Raw genomic sequence first — 14,134 nt, 5'->3', positions numbered from 1 at the left:
AGTAGCTGGGACTATAGGTGCCACCACCACACCAGCTAATTTTTTTCATTTTTTATAGAGATGGGGTAGGGGGTTATCTCGCTATCTTGCCCAGGCTGGTCTTGAACACCCCGCCCCAAGCGATCCACCTGCCTTGGCCTCCCGAAGTGCTGGGATTACGACCATGAGCCTCTCTGTGCCTGGCCTATTAGCTCACTACTTGTAAACGCTGGCTGCCATCCCATTAACTGATTTCACCATCCCCAGTTTAAAATACATTGCCCTAGCCCGGCGGTTCTCAAAGTGTGGTCCCGGGACAGGCAGCACCAGCTTCACCTGGGAACTTGCTAGAAAGGCACGTGCTTCCCCCCGCCCCCGCCCTGCTGAACGAGAGGCTGTAACGAGCCTCCGGTGGCACCGCGGCACGGAGAAGTTGGAGAACCTCTGCCAGCCTGTTGGCTCTCAACCTTGGCGCCACACTCGCATCACCTGGGGGCCTCAAGAATATTTGCTGCCCCCCCAGAGGCTCAGACTTGGCCTGGGACGCCACTGGGACGCCAGCAAGTGTCAGTGCCCCCCAGGCGGTTCCGACGTGCAGCTGGGCTGGGAAGCGTGTGCTCGGGTGTGCTCTTCACCCCACTCCTTCCTCTCCCTCTGACTTCTCAGCTTGCCAAGGGGAACACGGCCCGGCAAGACCCAGCCCGGTTCCCGAGGGCGGACGCTGCATGCAGCATCCCAAATAATGATCCCAAGCGGCCAGCCCTGCCCACAGCCTCATTTCGCAGATGAAGAAACCGGGGCTCCGAGGCACACAGCCGGGAGACAGAAACTAGGGTTTGAACTCAGTGTCTCAACCACATCGGGAGGCTTCCTCTGCCCAGCTGCGGGAATATTCTCTTCCCAGAGCTGCCCTCTGTAAACGTGCATTAAAAGATTGTGTGGGTTTTTCTTTTCAGTCTCAATATCAATTTTAAAAAAAAAAAGGTCAGTGTCAACCTGATGTGGTAATACATGTGCAGCTCCCAAAACATTCCAGGCACTTTACACAAATCGTCTCATCTCAGCCTCACAATTGGCCCAGTCCTCAGATGAGGAATACTGAGGCCAGAGAAGAAAAGTGAACTTGTGTGTAGCTTCTCTGTACTGAGCTCATCCAAGGACCTGACCTTAAGCTCAGCTCTTTACTTGAGCAATGATTTAGTAACAAAATGATGGTGATTTGAGTTTTTCCGACTTACAAGGTAAATGATAATTTTGCTACTATTTATTGCTCTCTGTGCTGCCATGTGCCAAGCGTGTACGTGCACGATTTTATTCAACCTTCGCAGCCCTAGGAAGTAGGCACGAGTATATCCCTATTTTATAGATGAGGAAACTGAGGCTCAGAGAGGCTAAGTTAGTATCTCAAAGTCACGCAGCTAGGAAGTGACTTTTGTGAGAGTCATACCCAGGCTCCCAGGGCCTGGCTGCTTAACTCCTATGCAAAACCCTCCCATCATGGGAGTGGTCCCACCACTTCTCCCAGAGGGCAGGAGATGATGAAATGGGAGGTGTTGGAAAGGCTTCCAGGATAGAGCAGGTGGAAGCGATCTTTAGCAGGGATAAGAAACATCTGTGAGCCCCCTGCTAGCAAGACGAATTCTCCTTAGAGTATTTGCATTTGGAAAGAGGCTCCCCAAAAGTCATGCTAAGCCAAAGAAACAAAAAGCTAATGAGGGGACTTCAGGCAGAGGCTGGGGGGATGTTTGAGGTTGCCGGGGCAACCTCTCCCAAACCCCAAGATGTAGAGAGAGCAGCACCGGTCTCAACCCCAGCAAGAGTCTGGACTCTGGGCGGTCCCCTGAAACCATGTGGGACCCCAAGCATGTGCCCAACTTCGGGAGGGTCTCTGTGGACCTGGACCCTGCCTGAAAGTCTGTAAGCCCCCACACCCGGTTCCTGGGAGATGTCTCTGAGCCGGAACCCTCAACAGCAGCGTGTGCCGTGGTGCTTTGCTGCCATCCAGTGGCCAAACAAGAGAATGACACCACCATCCCGGTCTACCAGGTGCATGCCAAGGACAGAAATAAGCCACAAAGAAGGGAAGGGAAATGACCCAGGAGCGTAGTTCCTGGGCCAGGAACTACTGGATTAGAAGAGGGCTTTGCAGTCTGAGTTCATATCTTTGTCAGATATTTGCTATCCATATCCCCCTTATGCCTTAATAAACCCTGATTTTATTTAGGGTGGCAATGTGACCAGCTGAAAGCTACATTTCCAAACTTCTCTGGCAACAGGGATGGCCAATGAGATATAAATACAGAAGTCATTGGCTGAAACTTCTGGGAAACACCTTTTAAGCTGGCTGACTTAGCTACCAAGATCTTTGTTCCCCTACCCCACTTTGTTCCTGTCTGGAATGTGTATGTGATGTCTGGAGCATCTGTGAGCCCATTGCTAATAAGACAAATTCTCTTATGACCCAGAACTGCGCTCCTGGGTCAGTCATTTCCCTTCCCCTGTTTGTGGCTTATTTGTGTCCTTGGCATGCAACCCGGTAGACAGGGATGGTGGTGTCATTCTCTTGTTTGGCCACTGGATGGCAGCAAAGCACCATGGCACACGCTGCCTGTTGCGGGTTCTGGCTCACAGACATCTCCCAGGAACTGGGTGTGGGGGTTTACAGACTTTCAGGCAGGGTCCAGGTCCACGGAGACCCTCCCGAAGTTGGGCACTTGCTTTGGGTCCCACGTGGTCCCAGGGGCAGCTACAATGCAACAATCAGGCACCCGTGGAATATAAACCAAACACTAAGCGTGGCAAAACAGAAAAATAGATGATGCCTGGGCCACTGATGACATCATGAAGGCACCATACCAGCCCTGAAGTATCTATTTTCAGACTTATTTCTTAAATAAAATTCTGTCTTGCTCAGGCCACTGTCATTTTGGGTCCCTGTTATTAGCAGCTGAATACAATTCAAAGCTCATATGAAATCCCTGCTCCTTGATATTGGTCACGTGACTTTACCTCTGCGAACTTAGTTTGCTCATCTGTGAAATGGATAGATCAATACACCTGCCTCGCAGGGTGGTTGTGAGGATTCCATGAGATGCTGCAAGCAAAGCACTTAGCCCAGGGCCTGGTACACAGTAATTGCTCAGGAAACCTTTGCACTTGCTCTTACTGATTGAGAACAGGACACGGCCAGGACAAAGGGGACACAGAGAGGCTGAGGCAGAGATCCATCTGGAAGGAGCCTGTCAGGGATGAAATTACGGGCCCAATGGCCTGGGCTAGACTCCCTGAAATGGGGCCATGGGTCTAGGGACAAAATCCTGCAGCAATACCTGTAGCAGAGGCTGCCTGTGATAAAGGGTCGGGACATGTCTGGATGTGACTCAGGCCAGTCTCAAGTCATGGGGCAGACATCTTGCCGCCCCTGAGAATTGGCTGACAGAACGCCCGTCTGACAGACAGACAGAAAGACAGGCAAGGGAGGCTCCTGCGTCCCTCCCTCTGCATGCTGGTCTTACCTCCAGCTGTCTCAGGACAGAGTGGCTGTCATCGTGGGACAGTTTCTGCTGGGATCGCAAGTCGATGATCTCGTTCTGCCCGGGAGAGAGTCAGAACATAAGGAAAAGTGGGGGTGCCCCTTCCCCCCATGCCTAAAAATAGCCTGCGCCCCAAGGCATGGATGAGGATTTAAATTCTCCGTTTCAAGGAGCCCCAGACCCTGGGCCCCTCTTATGCCCGCAGGGGTTCTTTCTGATGTTTCTTAATTAAAAGGAGGGTGAGGGCATGGCATGGGGGTGGTTTATTCTTCCTGGAAGACCGTCTGGAACAGCGCAGGCAATAGTTTTACTTCAGTGGTGGCAACGTCCTATCTGCTAATATTGTAGTCACTAGCCACACATGGGGGCTGAACACTTGAAATTGTATTTAGTTTCGATTAATTTGACTTAAATACCCACAGGTGGAGAGTGGCTACTGCACTGGCTGGTGCGGCTCTAGAGAAGAGGGCTCAAACTCTGGCAAGAATCAGAATCACCTGGAAAATTGTAAAAACACGCTTGCTGGGCCCCACGCCCCGGGGCTCTGATTCAGAAAGTCTGGGGCGAGGTCTGAAAACGCACGTTTCTAACTAGTTCCCAGGTGACCCTGATTTTGCTGCTCTGGAGACCAGCTTTTGGGACCACTGGGCTCGAACGACGTGTCCTATATAAAAGGCACATGCCGCTTGAGCCAGTCCATCCCCAGGGATCGTACCATGGAAACAGGAGGACAAGTGGCAGAGATGGGTTCTCCGTGCTGCCTGTTGTGTTACTGTTTATAAGGGCCCCCAGTTAGGGACAATCCACATGTCTGCTGATAGGAGATCAGTTAAACCAACGATGGTACATTCATTCAACAGGGGGGAGAGATCTCAAATAAAAATGTGGCTAAAATGCAGATTCCTGGCCCATCCACAGAGAATCTAGGCCTGTAGGTAGGAGACAGGGCCTGGGGAATCTGTGTTTTTAAAAAGCATCTTGTGATTCTACTACAGGGCATTGGGGTCGCCAGAAGCCATTAAAAGGAACATGGAAGATGTTGGGAGGTATCCATGGTAAATCAGGAAAGAAAGTTTACAAAGCAGCATGCACTGTCCAGTACGATCCTAGGACTATCAATAAGCATCCAGGTATCCGTGTGTGAGGGTGCATGCGTGTGCACGTGTGTAAGTGCACGCTGCCTTCATCAAACAATGTCACCACAATGTTAATTATCTCCCAGTGGTGGTGTCTTGGTGACTTTTACTTTTTCTTTATATTTTTCTGACTTGCCTACATTTCCCCACAGTGACGTGCTGGAAAATGAGCTTCAGGGCCCCAGCGCCTTTGCGCAGACCTTCCCTGCAATACCGCAAATGGCCACCAGAGGGCAGCGGTGGCCCGCCCAAACCCGCCGTCGCAACCTCAAAGGCCGACTGCGTCCGCGGGCCTCGAGCACGTCACACCCCGCGGCGGGCGGCGGTTAACGGGGAGCGAGGGCCTGGCCCGTTCATAGGGACTCAGATGCCCGCAGGAATGTGGGCCGGAGTTGGCAGATCTGATTTTCCAAGAGAAACCAGAAATTCAGATTTTCATATAGAATATCCTGATACTTAAATGTTGGCAACAAATGAATTAATAAATGGGGCGGGGGGGGCGGGGATGGAGGAGACCAAACGAAAGAAGGAAGGCAGGATTCAGCTGTGACCTCCGACCCCAGCCATCTAGGCAGGGGCGAAGTCAGATGTTAGAATCCTAATCATTTTTAATTAAAAAAAAAAAGCGTGTTTAGAACCTGGACCCAATGCGAGCAGAGGTTCCACAAGAGCGCAGAAAGCTAGGGTCCCAGGCGCCCGTCCCATCGCCCTTTCGTCCGGGACCGCTCCATTTAATCTGTTTTGTATTAGTTTCCTAATAACACCGTCCACACAAAAACGTTTTGTAGCTTTTATAGAAAAGTTTGGAAGCTACTCCTCTAGTCCAAACACGTGTGTCATTCTACAGACGGGGAGACTGAGGCCCGGGGCAGACACACTCGTCCTAAGAACAGCCGCGTGGCTGAAGGAGGAAAGGAGAGCACCCCGCGGAGAAGGGGAGGTCAAGGTCAGCTCCGCGGAGGAACCACTTCCGGTGCCTCCCACAGGGTGCGGCCGCATCCTGGGCACAGGGAGCCGCCGTCGCGCTGTCCTCTGGAACATGCCCCTCCAGGAGGGGGACAGAAAGCGACTCTCTACTCCGTCCCCTACACACGGAGCGGGGCGTCCTCCATTTGCTTCCGGATCCACCTCCCCGCTCACCACCCGGGACCCGCAGGGCCCCTCGAGCTCCGGTTCCGGTTCCGGTTGGGCGCAGCCAATGGGAGGCGCCGGATTAAAGGGTGAAAGGAGAGGGCGGTGGGGTCTTTGCGCCCCTGGCAGGTCCCTGGTTTGGCCGCGTCCCTCCAGGGGCGCACTGCGGCGAGGGGCCTGCAGCCTTCTCCACACACCTCTCTCCTGGTTCCAGAAACTTCTCCCATCCCTCACCCTTTGTGGAGCCCACCCTTGCTGGTCCTGCACTCTTCCGTCTTAATTTCCTTGGACCTTAGTAAACAGTCCTTTTTTAAAAACGCTCCTCCATTTCCTCATTTCGACTGTGCCATCTGTTTCCTGTGACAGCCCTAACTGACAGAACCAACTTAATTGCTGCCATTGTCACCTCCCACCTGGACTATTATTATCTAAAAATATCTAGGATTATTTATTACGAGTTCTCTTGAAATCAACCAGTTTTATTTTATTATGTTTATTATTCTGTGTTTACTGTTACTACTTATTACCCTAAGTAGCACCCATTAAATCACAAGTTTGCTCTGAAAGCCATATTTTTCCTAATACTCATTAAGATTAGTTCATCGCTAATAAACAAAAATGTTTTCATGTATATTCTAGTTGCAATCTATTTGCACATGGCCGGCATACACACCCCCCCATTTGGAAAACAGTGACATATTGCAAAGCAGAGCTCCCCTTGTCATATAAACACAGGACAGGGACCTCAGAAGAAGGAGTAATGAATCCCCAGAGGGGGTGACATTTGTGCTGGGTCAGGACTAATGAGCAGGATTTCATCAGAAGAGAAGGGTGGGGGAGGGAGAGGTAACAGCACCAGGAGAGCATCAGAGGAGGGAAATGCCTAGGACAGCTGGGACTGGCAGCTGGTGCCTTGGCCAGAGGGTGCCCAGGGGGTTGTAATATGACCTGAGCCTTCAAAGGCAGGTTGAGCCTCATTTTGAAGGGATTTTGAGTGTCACACTAAGGGGTTTAGACTCTTTTCTGTGCGGACAGTTCCAAAGGATGTTTGTTTATGTTCTGGGGAGTATGTAGCCCAGGAAGCCAATTAAGTTTGGGAAATTATGGTTCAACAAAGGTAAACAGGTTTCTTTACTGCAGGACTTGTCAGAGCCTTTACTGTGCTCATATACATCAAGTCTCTCCAAGATGACAATTCCCCATCTCTCCTCACTTCTAGGAAGCTATTGATTACCAGGGAGCCAAACTTTTAAGGCAAAGGGCCAGATATAAATATTTTCTGCTTTGCAGTTCTCTTGTATATTTTTATTTTTTTTCTCTAACACTTTAAAAATGTAAAAATCATTCTTTTTTTTTTTTTTTGAGACAGAGTCTCACTGTGTTGCCCAGGCTAGAGTGCCGTGGCATCAGCCTAGCTCACAGCAACCTCAAACTCCTGGACTCAAGCGATCCTCCTGCCTCAGCCTCCCGAGTAGCTGGGACTACAGGCATGCGCCACCATGCCCGGCTAATTTTTTCTATATATTTTTAGTTGTCCAATTAATTTCTTTCTATTTTTAGTAGAGACGGGGTCTCGCTCTTGCTCAGGCTGGTTTCGAACTCCTGAGCTCAAACAATCCTCCCGCCTCGGCCTCCTGGAGAGCTAGGATTACAGGCGTGAGCCACCACACCCGGCCAAAAATTGTTCTTAATTCATGGGCTGTACAAAAACAGCCAGGGGCTGTAGTTTACTGAACCCTGGGTTATAAAACATACTATGGATTATAAATGTCACTGTTGGGGGTGGGGGAGACATGAACACATTCAATGCACATAGCAATTGAAAAGGTAATGTGTAGGGGGAAGGCTGGGGAAATATAGCAGCGTTTGCCAAATGGATTTGACCTTGAGGCCCTTTTTCTGCAGAGCGTCTCGTGGAGCCTTCTAAGGAGCCTGTTTTGGGGAAGGCTGCTATGGGCACAGGGGTGCCAGGCCTAGGGAACCAAGAGCTGCCCCCACCTGGATACTCTGGGTCTTCTTTTGCATCATCTCCATGTCATTGTTGAGCTCCGTGACGTACGTGAACCGAGCAAAGTTCTTCTCCTCCTTGGCCAGAAATTCCTCAACGAGCTGGTTCAGGTCCCCGGTCTCAATGAGCTTCATCAGCCGGAGGTGGGCCACCTCGTAGCTCTCAAAACTCTCTCCGTTGCTCTTCTTGCTGTACTTCTTTGCTTTGAGAGCTAGGGAAGGAAACACCAGCCACAGTGAGTTTCAAAAGGCAGCCCCTCGGACCCGTGCCAGGCAGCTAGGGTGTGATCGATATTGTGACATTATGCCTTGGGGAGGAGGCTCGATTTTTCTGGGAGGTGGGCAGAAGCTTCCCTCGTCACTCACTTCACAAATATTGAATTAAGCATTCATTACGTGCCAGACACTGTACTAGGCGCCACTGATACAAAACCTCTGCCCCGTGGAGCTTTTAGTGGGGGAATCAGACAAGAAGAAAGAATGAAAGAAAGATATCCAAGTCAACAGAAAAATAAATCCAGTAATTACCATTGTGGCCGGAAAGGGACCATTAAATGCTGTAATGGGCGTTCTGCTTTAGATGGGTGGCCATGGACGGCCTCTTTGTAGAGGCGACATTGGAGCAGGATGAAGGTCGAAGAAGTGGCCAAGGAAGACCTGGGGGCAGAGGGCCTTAGGAAGGCTCAGAGCTTGGTGAATTCAAACAACGAGAACGAAGAAAGTTCTCGGAGCTGCGTTTTCTCCAGCCTGGATGCCTGCAACAGCCCCAGCTCTCCTGGACCCCGTCTGTCTCTCTGATTCAGCCTCCATACAGCAGTCGGGAGGATCTTTCTAGGCACATCTGGCCACATGACCCCCACCCTTACATGTTGTGGCTTCCCACTGTCCTTGGGTTAAAGTTTCTCAGCATCATTTAAGACCCTCAGCAACTTGTTACCCCCAGACTCTGTCATGACTTTGCCTAAATCCTCTGATGATTTCCAGCCACACTTAGGGTAAATGTTCTGCTCCCCAAGACAGCCTGCGAGGTCCTATGTGACCTGAACCCTTCCCAATCTCATCTCCTGCCATGCTCCTGCCAGCGCGGACGCATGCTAGCCACACTGGCCTTCTCTCTGTTCTTTCCGGAACACCACCGCATTCATACCTCAGGGCCTTTGCACTTGCCGCGTCCTCAGCCTGGGTTGCTCTTCTCCCAGGTCTGGTCCCCTCGTGTCATTCAAGCCTTTGCCCGAGCGGCAGGCCCACCCTGACCACCTGGATGAAGCAGCCCCCTTCACTGCCCATCGGTTATCTTCTTCATCATGCTCAGTGGTTCCCGAGATAATAGATTCACGGCTGCATTGGCTTATTTCTTGTGTCCCCAGTAGGTCAACTCCGGGAGGGCAGGATTCCATCTTATTCCACTGTGTCCCTTACACCACACCCAGTTCCCGGCCCGCGGTGGGGATAAAGCGATGGTCCTGCTGGAGTGGTCCCTGCTGTCTCTGCAGCTTCACCTCCGCACTCCGGTCAGCCCATTCCCACCTCTGCTCCTTGTCTTGGCTGGTCCCTCTGCCGGGATGTCTCGTTCCCACACAACTAGAGTCCTTGGGGTCACAGGCGGAATGTCCCTTCTTCAGACACCTTCCTCAGCTACTCTGTCCAAAAGTATTCCATCTCAGTCCCGTGTTTTCTCCCTCCGAAGGTTCTACCACAGCTTGAAATCTTTGCATTCATCTATTTTCTTGTTTTGTTTTTTTTCCCCTATGTCTCTGTATCTAGAATGGAAGCTCCAAGCCATCAGGGCTAGTGTTACCTTGGTCCCTGCTGTCTCCCAGCCCCTAGCGTGGTGCCAGCTTCAGGGTAAGCGATCATTAAAATTTGTTGAATGACTAGGAATGGATCCACTGGGTGGATGAATGAAGGGGTGGGCAGATTGCAGAGAATGTAGCCCTGAAGGATCCCTTTGAGGGCAGCTTGGAACAGGAGGCCGGAGGCAGGGGGAGGCCCAGCAGAAGCTGCCGGGAGGAAGGCAATGGGGATAATGCCAAGACTGAGGTGTGAGAAGAAGGAGAATGGATGTGACATTCGAGAATCAAAAAGACGTAGGAAAAAAAAAAACTGGTGGAATCGTGAAGCTGCTCACTGGATACAGAGAGAGTAGACAGGACCTCCGGCTTTGGGAGGCACACACGTCTGGGATGGGGCCTGGGTCTGCTGCTTAAGCTGCCGGCCCTTGGCTTGGTCCTATATCCACTCTGAGCTGCAGCGTCTCATCTACAAATGGGGCATATGAATAATAATGTCTACTTCTTAGAGTGGTGAGGACCAGATGGAAACCGTGCGTGCTGAGCACTTAGAATAGAAGCTCGCACGAGCTAGTGGCTGGGTAAATGGATGGAGCGATGGATGATTGGAGGACGGGAGGAGGGGCGAGTATGTGACTGGACCGATGGATCGATGACTGGACTGATAGATGGTTGAGCTGATAGACGGATGGAGGGATGAAAAGCTTTTGGTGGTTTTTGTTATTTTAGAGAGTAAGAGATGGGAGTTCCTCAGGAACACACTTCTGGCAATACTGGCCCAAAGGATAAGACAGGAAGAGGCAGAAGAGACAGAAAGTACAAACGTAGCTGCACAGGGGGGTCGCAGAAGAGCTCAGATTTTTCAGTCTGTTCAGAAGAGAGTTAACAGAGCAGGTCTGAGGTTGCTGTCTTCAGAAAGGTCTGGCTGCGAGGTTGACCCTTGGTGGGCATCTGGGAACTTGGCTGGTAAACAGCTCCCTCCATGACACAGAACTTTCCCTGGGTGACAAGAGCGGCTCACTGTGTCTGGGCTGCAAGGACAGCGTGCTTTAGGCGGGACACCTGCTTTCCCTCTGGGTGTCTGGAATTTTGGTGTGTGCTGGGCAGAGGCTGCCTACATGACCCGCCCCCAGTAAGAATTCAGGGCACTGAGTCCCTGCTGTGCTCTCCTGGTGGGCAGCTCATCACGCGTATTGTCACAACTACATGCTGGAGGAATTAAGGGTGTTCTGTGTGACTCCTCTTGGAAGCTGGTGCCTAGTTTCCTCTGGACTCCGCCCCATGTCCCTTCTGCCTGTGCTGTTTTGTCTTTGTGTCCTTTCACCGTGATACATCGTAGCCGGGAGTGTGTCTATATGCTGAGTCCCGCATGTCCTCCCAGCGAATCATCAAACCTAGGGACGATCTCAGGAACCCCTGACACACAAGTCTCTCCCTAAACAGTAGGAGAGCCCAGACTGAGGACACATCCTACAGGTGAGGGTTGGCCCAGTTAAATTTGAATTTTGGACAAAGAATACAATTTTTAAAGTATCAACACGTCCCAGTTATAGACAGACAATGAATAAATATTTTATTATAAGTAAATCCCAAATACTGTCTGGGACATACTTATCCTAAAAATTTATTGTTTATCTAGAATTTAAATTTAACTAGGCATCTTGTGTTTTTATTTGTTAGATTTGGCAACCCTACTACAAGGAGACTGGGCACCTTGGAGAGAGAGAGAGAGAGAGAGAGAGAGAGAGAGAGAGAGAGCGTGCAGGGACGCACGCACATGCACCTAGCGCGCGTACCTTCTTCCTCTTTGGCCTGCTCCTCGAATTCCGTGCGGTCATTCAGCTTGCTGAGCAGGAAGGACTTGAGCTTGGTCTCGTGGGCATAGAGACGCTCCAGCTCTCGGATCTCCAGGTTGTACTGCGAGATGTCCTTCTGCTGGCGCTCCTTCATGGCAGCCATTCGGGCCATGGCCTCCAGCCTGGGTGGGGGGTGCAGAACCTGAGTGTTCGGAGGCTCCCCCCTTCTCCTTCCTTTGCCTTGCCAATCAAGGGACACTTCCTGCCTGGCCAATGACTGTCTTTTTTTTTTTAAGAGACAGGCTCTCACTCTCTCACCCAGGCTGCAGGGCAGTGGCATGATCATAGCTCACTGTAGCCTCGAATGCCTTGGCTTGAGCGATCCTCCCACCTCAGTGTCCCAAGTAGCTGGGACTACAGCTAATCTTTTAATATTTTGTAGAGATGGTGTGATGGTGTCTCACTATGTTGCCCAGGCTGGTCTCAAACTCCTGGCCCGATGTGATCCTCCCGCCTCAGCCTCCTTGAGTGCTGGGATTACAGGCGTGAGCCACCACCACCATCACCACCATCACCACCATCACCATCATCACCACCACCACCATCGTCATCACCATCATCACCACCACCATCGTCATCACCATCATCACCACCACCATCGTCATCACCATCATGATCACCACCACCGTCACCATCACCAGATACCAGCTGCTATGCCCTAGCACTCCCTTACATACATATATTATTTAACCCCTTCTACCATTCAAAGCGACCCTTCAACAACATGGTAGCGATGGAGCCAGGATTTAAACCCAGATCTGTCTGACTCTAAAACCCAGGCTCTTCGCAGCCAAACTATATGCCTTTCGTCCCTATGAGTGTGAAGCCAGGAGAGAACCAGACTGGGAAAGACCCCTGGACTAGAGGCAGGGACCCCTGGAGGAGACGGTGTTGTGTGGAGGTTTGAGTCTCAGCTCCGCCACATCCACCACTTACCTGGATCTCAGGTCAGTATTTCAGCCTCCCTAAGCCTCCCTGTCCTGACCTGTAAAATGGGGATCGTAACCCCCGGGCAAGTCATGAGGGTTAAAATAATACCCTGAGCCTCCAGCATCACACCTGGCACATGGTCAGTGCTCAGAATTATTACTGTTACGATGATCACAATGTAAGGTTCCCCAACACGTAAGCACTGGGGGCAGAGGTGGCCCAGAGCAGGAAGCTAGATGCTTAGCAAGGGGCCAAGAACGTCACTGCCCCGGGCCTCCCCCCAGTGCACCTCTGCTCATAGGCCTGCGCAGATTGCTCGATAGCCGCGTGCATCGTTTTCTTCTGTACGGACATGCGCCGGTGCAGCTGCTGGTAGACGTTGTCGTAAGCAGCCTTCTCAAAGCGTAGGTCCTCGATCTCCTTCCGGAGCTTGGCGTTGGTGGTCAGCATCTTGTCAAATTGAACAGTGACCTGTTGGAAGGGCTGTGCTTCAAAACAGGGCTCATTCCCAGGGTGTGAGACGAGCTTCCAGGAGGCAGCTGGAGGGCTGGAAGGCCTTCACCCCACCTCCCACCCCAGGGCCAAAAAACAGTGGTCGGAGCACTGGGTGAGAGGCTGGAGTTGGCCGCCAACTGGATTTCTCAACTACTCTTAGATCTAACTTCCAGTTTTCAGCTATTAACAGGGGAGAGGGGAGCAAGCTAAATGACACCATACGAAATAACCAAATCCAAAAGGTAGAACGTTCTTTTTTTTTTGAGACAGAGCCTCACTCTGTTGCCCGGGCTAGAGTGCCATAGTGTCATGACATTTCACCCTGAAATACTTTAATTGCATCTCTTAAAATTAAATCTTTTCTTTCATAAACATGAGACCAGTATCACACCTCACAAAATTAACAATATTTTCATAATATTACCCAATACCAAGTCCATATTAAAATTTCTCTGGTTGGCTCAAAAATATCTTTTAAAGGTGAATCCAATCAAAGTTCACATAATTGTTATACATCTTAAATTTCTTTAATCTAGAACAGTGGCTGTCAGTTGGGGGTGGATTTTGCCTCCAAAGGGACATTGTCTCCAAAAGGAAACCCTTAAGGTTGTCACAACTGGGTTGGAGGTGAGGGTGCTACTTGCATCTGGTGGGTAGTAGTAGGCATTTAACATCCTACAACACACAGCAAAGCCCCTCACCACAAACAATCGTGCTGCCCCAGATACCGATAGTGCTGAGTCTGACAAACGCTGCATAAAAATCGCCCCACCCCAATTTTTCTCACGCCATCTTCTTGAAGAGTCCAAGTCAATTGTCCTGTAGAAAGTTCTACCTTTTGAGGGCCGGGTGTGGTGGCTCACGCCTGTAATCCTAGCACTCTGGGAGGCCAAGTGGGAGGATCGCTTGAGCTCAGGAGTTCAAGACCAGCCTGAGCAAGTGCGAGACCCTGGCTCCACTAAAAATAGAAAAATTAGCCAGGCATCGTGGCGCACACCTATAGTCCTGGCTACTTGGGAGGCCGAGGCAGGAGGATTGCTTGAGTCCAGGAGTTTGAGGCTGCAATGAGCTACAGTGATGCCACTGCACTCTACCTAGGGCAACAGAGTGCAATTCAGTCTCAAAAAATAAATAAATGAATAAAATATGATGTTGGTTACATTATTCGTGGTAATGTAGATTGGCACAGCTGTAATAGAAAACAGTATGGAGGTTTCTAAAGAAATTAAAAATCGAACTACCATACAACCCTGCAATCTCTCTTCTGGGCATACACC

At 50.7% G+C, this 14,134-nt stretch overlaps 1 protein-coding gene across 1 annotated transcript in view; it reads right to left on the bottom strand.

The window, feature by feature from the left end:
• CCDC63 (coiled-coil domain containing 63) overlaps positions 1-14,134 on the bottom strand; it is a 31,617-nt gene that overhangs the window by 4,772 nt on the left and 12,711 nt on the right. The window contains exons 5-8 of the mRNA XM_012663530.1: positions 12,652-12,833; positions 11,373-11,554; positions 7,778-7,998; positions 3,495-3,569 (exon numbers count right to left, since the gene is read on the bottom strand). Coding sequence (XP_012518984.1) covers positions 3,495-3,569; positions 7,778-7,998; positions 11,373-11,554; positions 12,652-12,833 — 660 coding nt within the window. The remainder of the gene's footprint in view (positions 1-3,494; positions 3,570-7,777; positions 7,999-11,372; positions 11,555-12,651; positions 12,834-14,134) is intronic.

The sequence above is a fragment of the Propithecus coquereli genome, unplaced genomic scaffold, assembly GCF_000956105.1.
Source record: "Propithecus coquereli isolate 6110/MARCELLA unplaced genomic scaffold, Pcoq_1.0 Scaffold81, whole genome shotgun sequence".
Lineage (NCBI taxonomy): Eukaryota > Metazoa > Chordata > Mammalia > Primates > Indriidae > Propithecus > Propithecus coquereli.
Note: the sequence above shows the minus strand (reverse complement) of the source record. Positions and strands in the feature narration are given on the sequence as shown.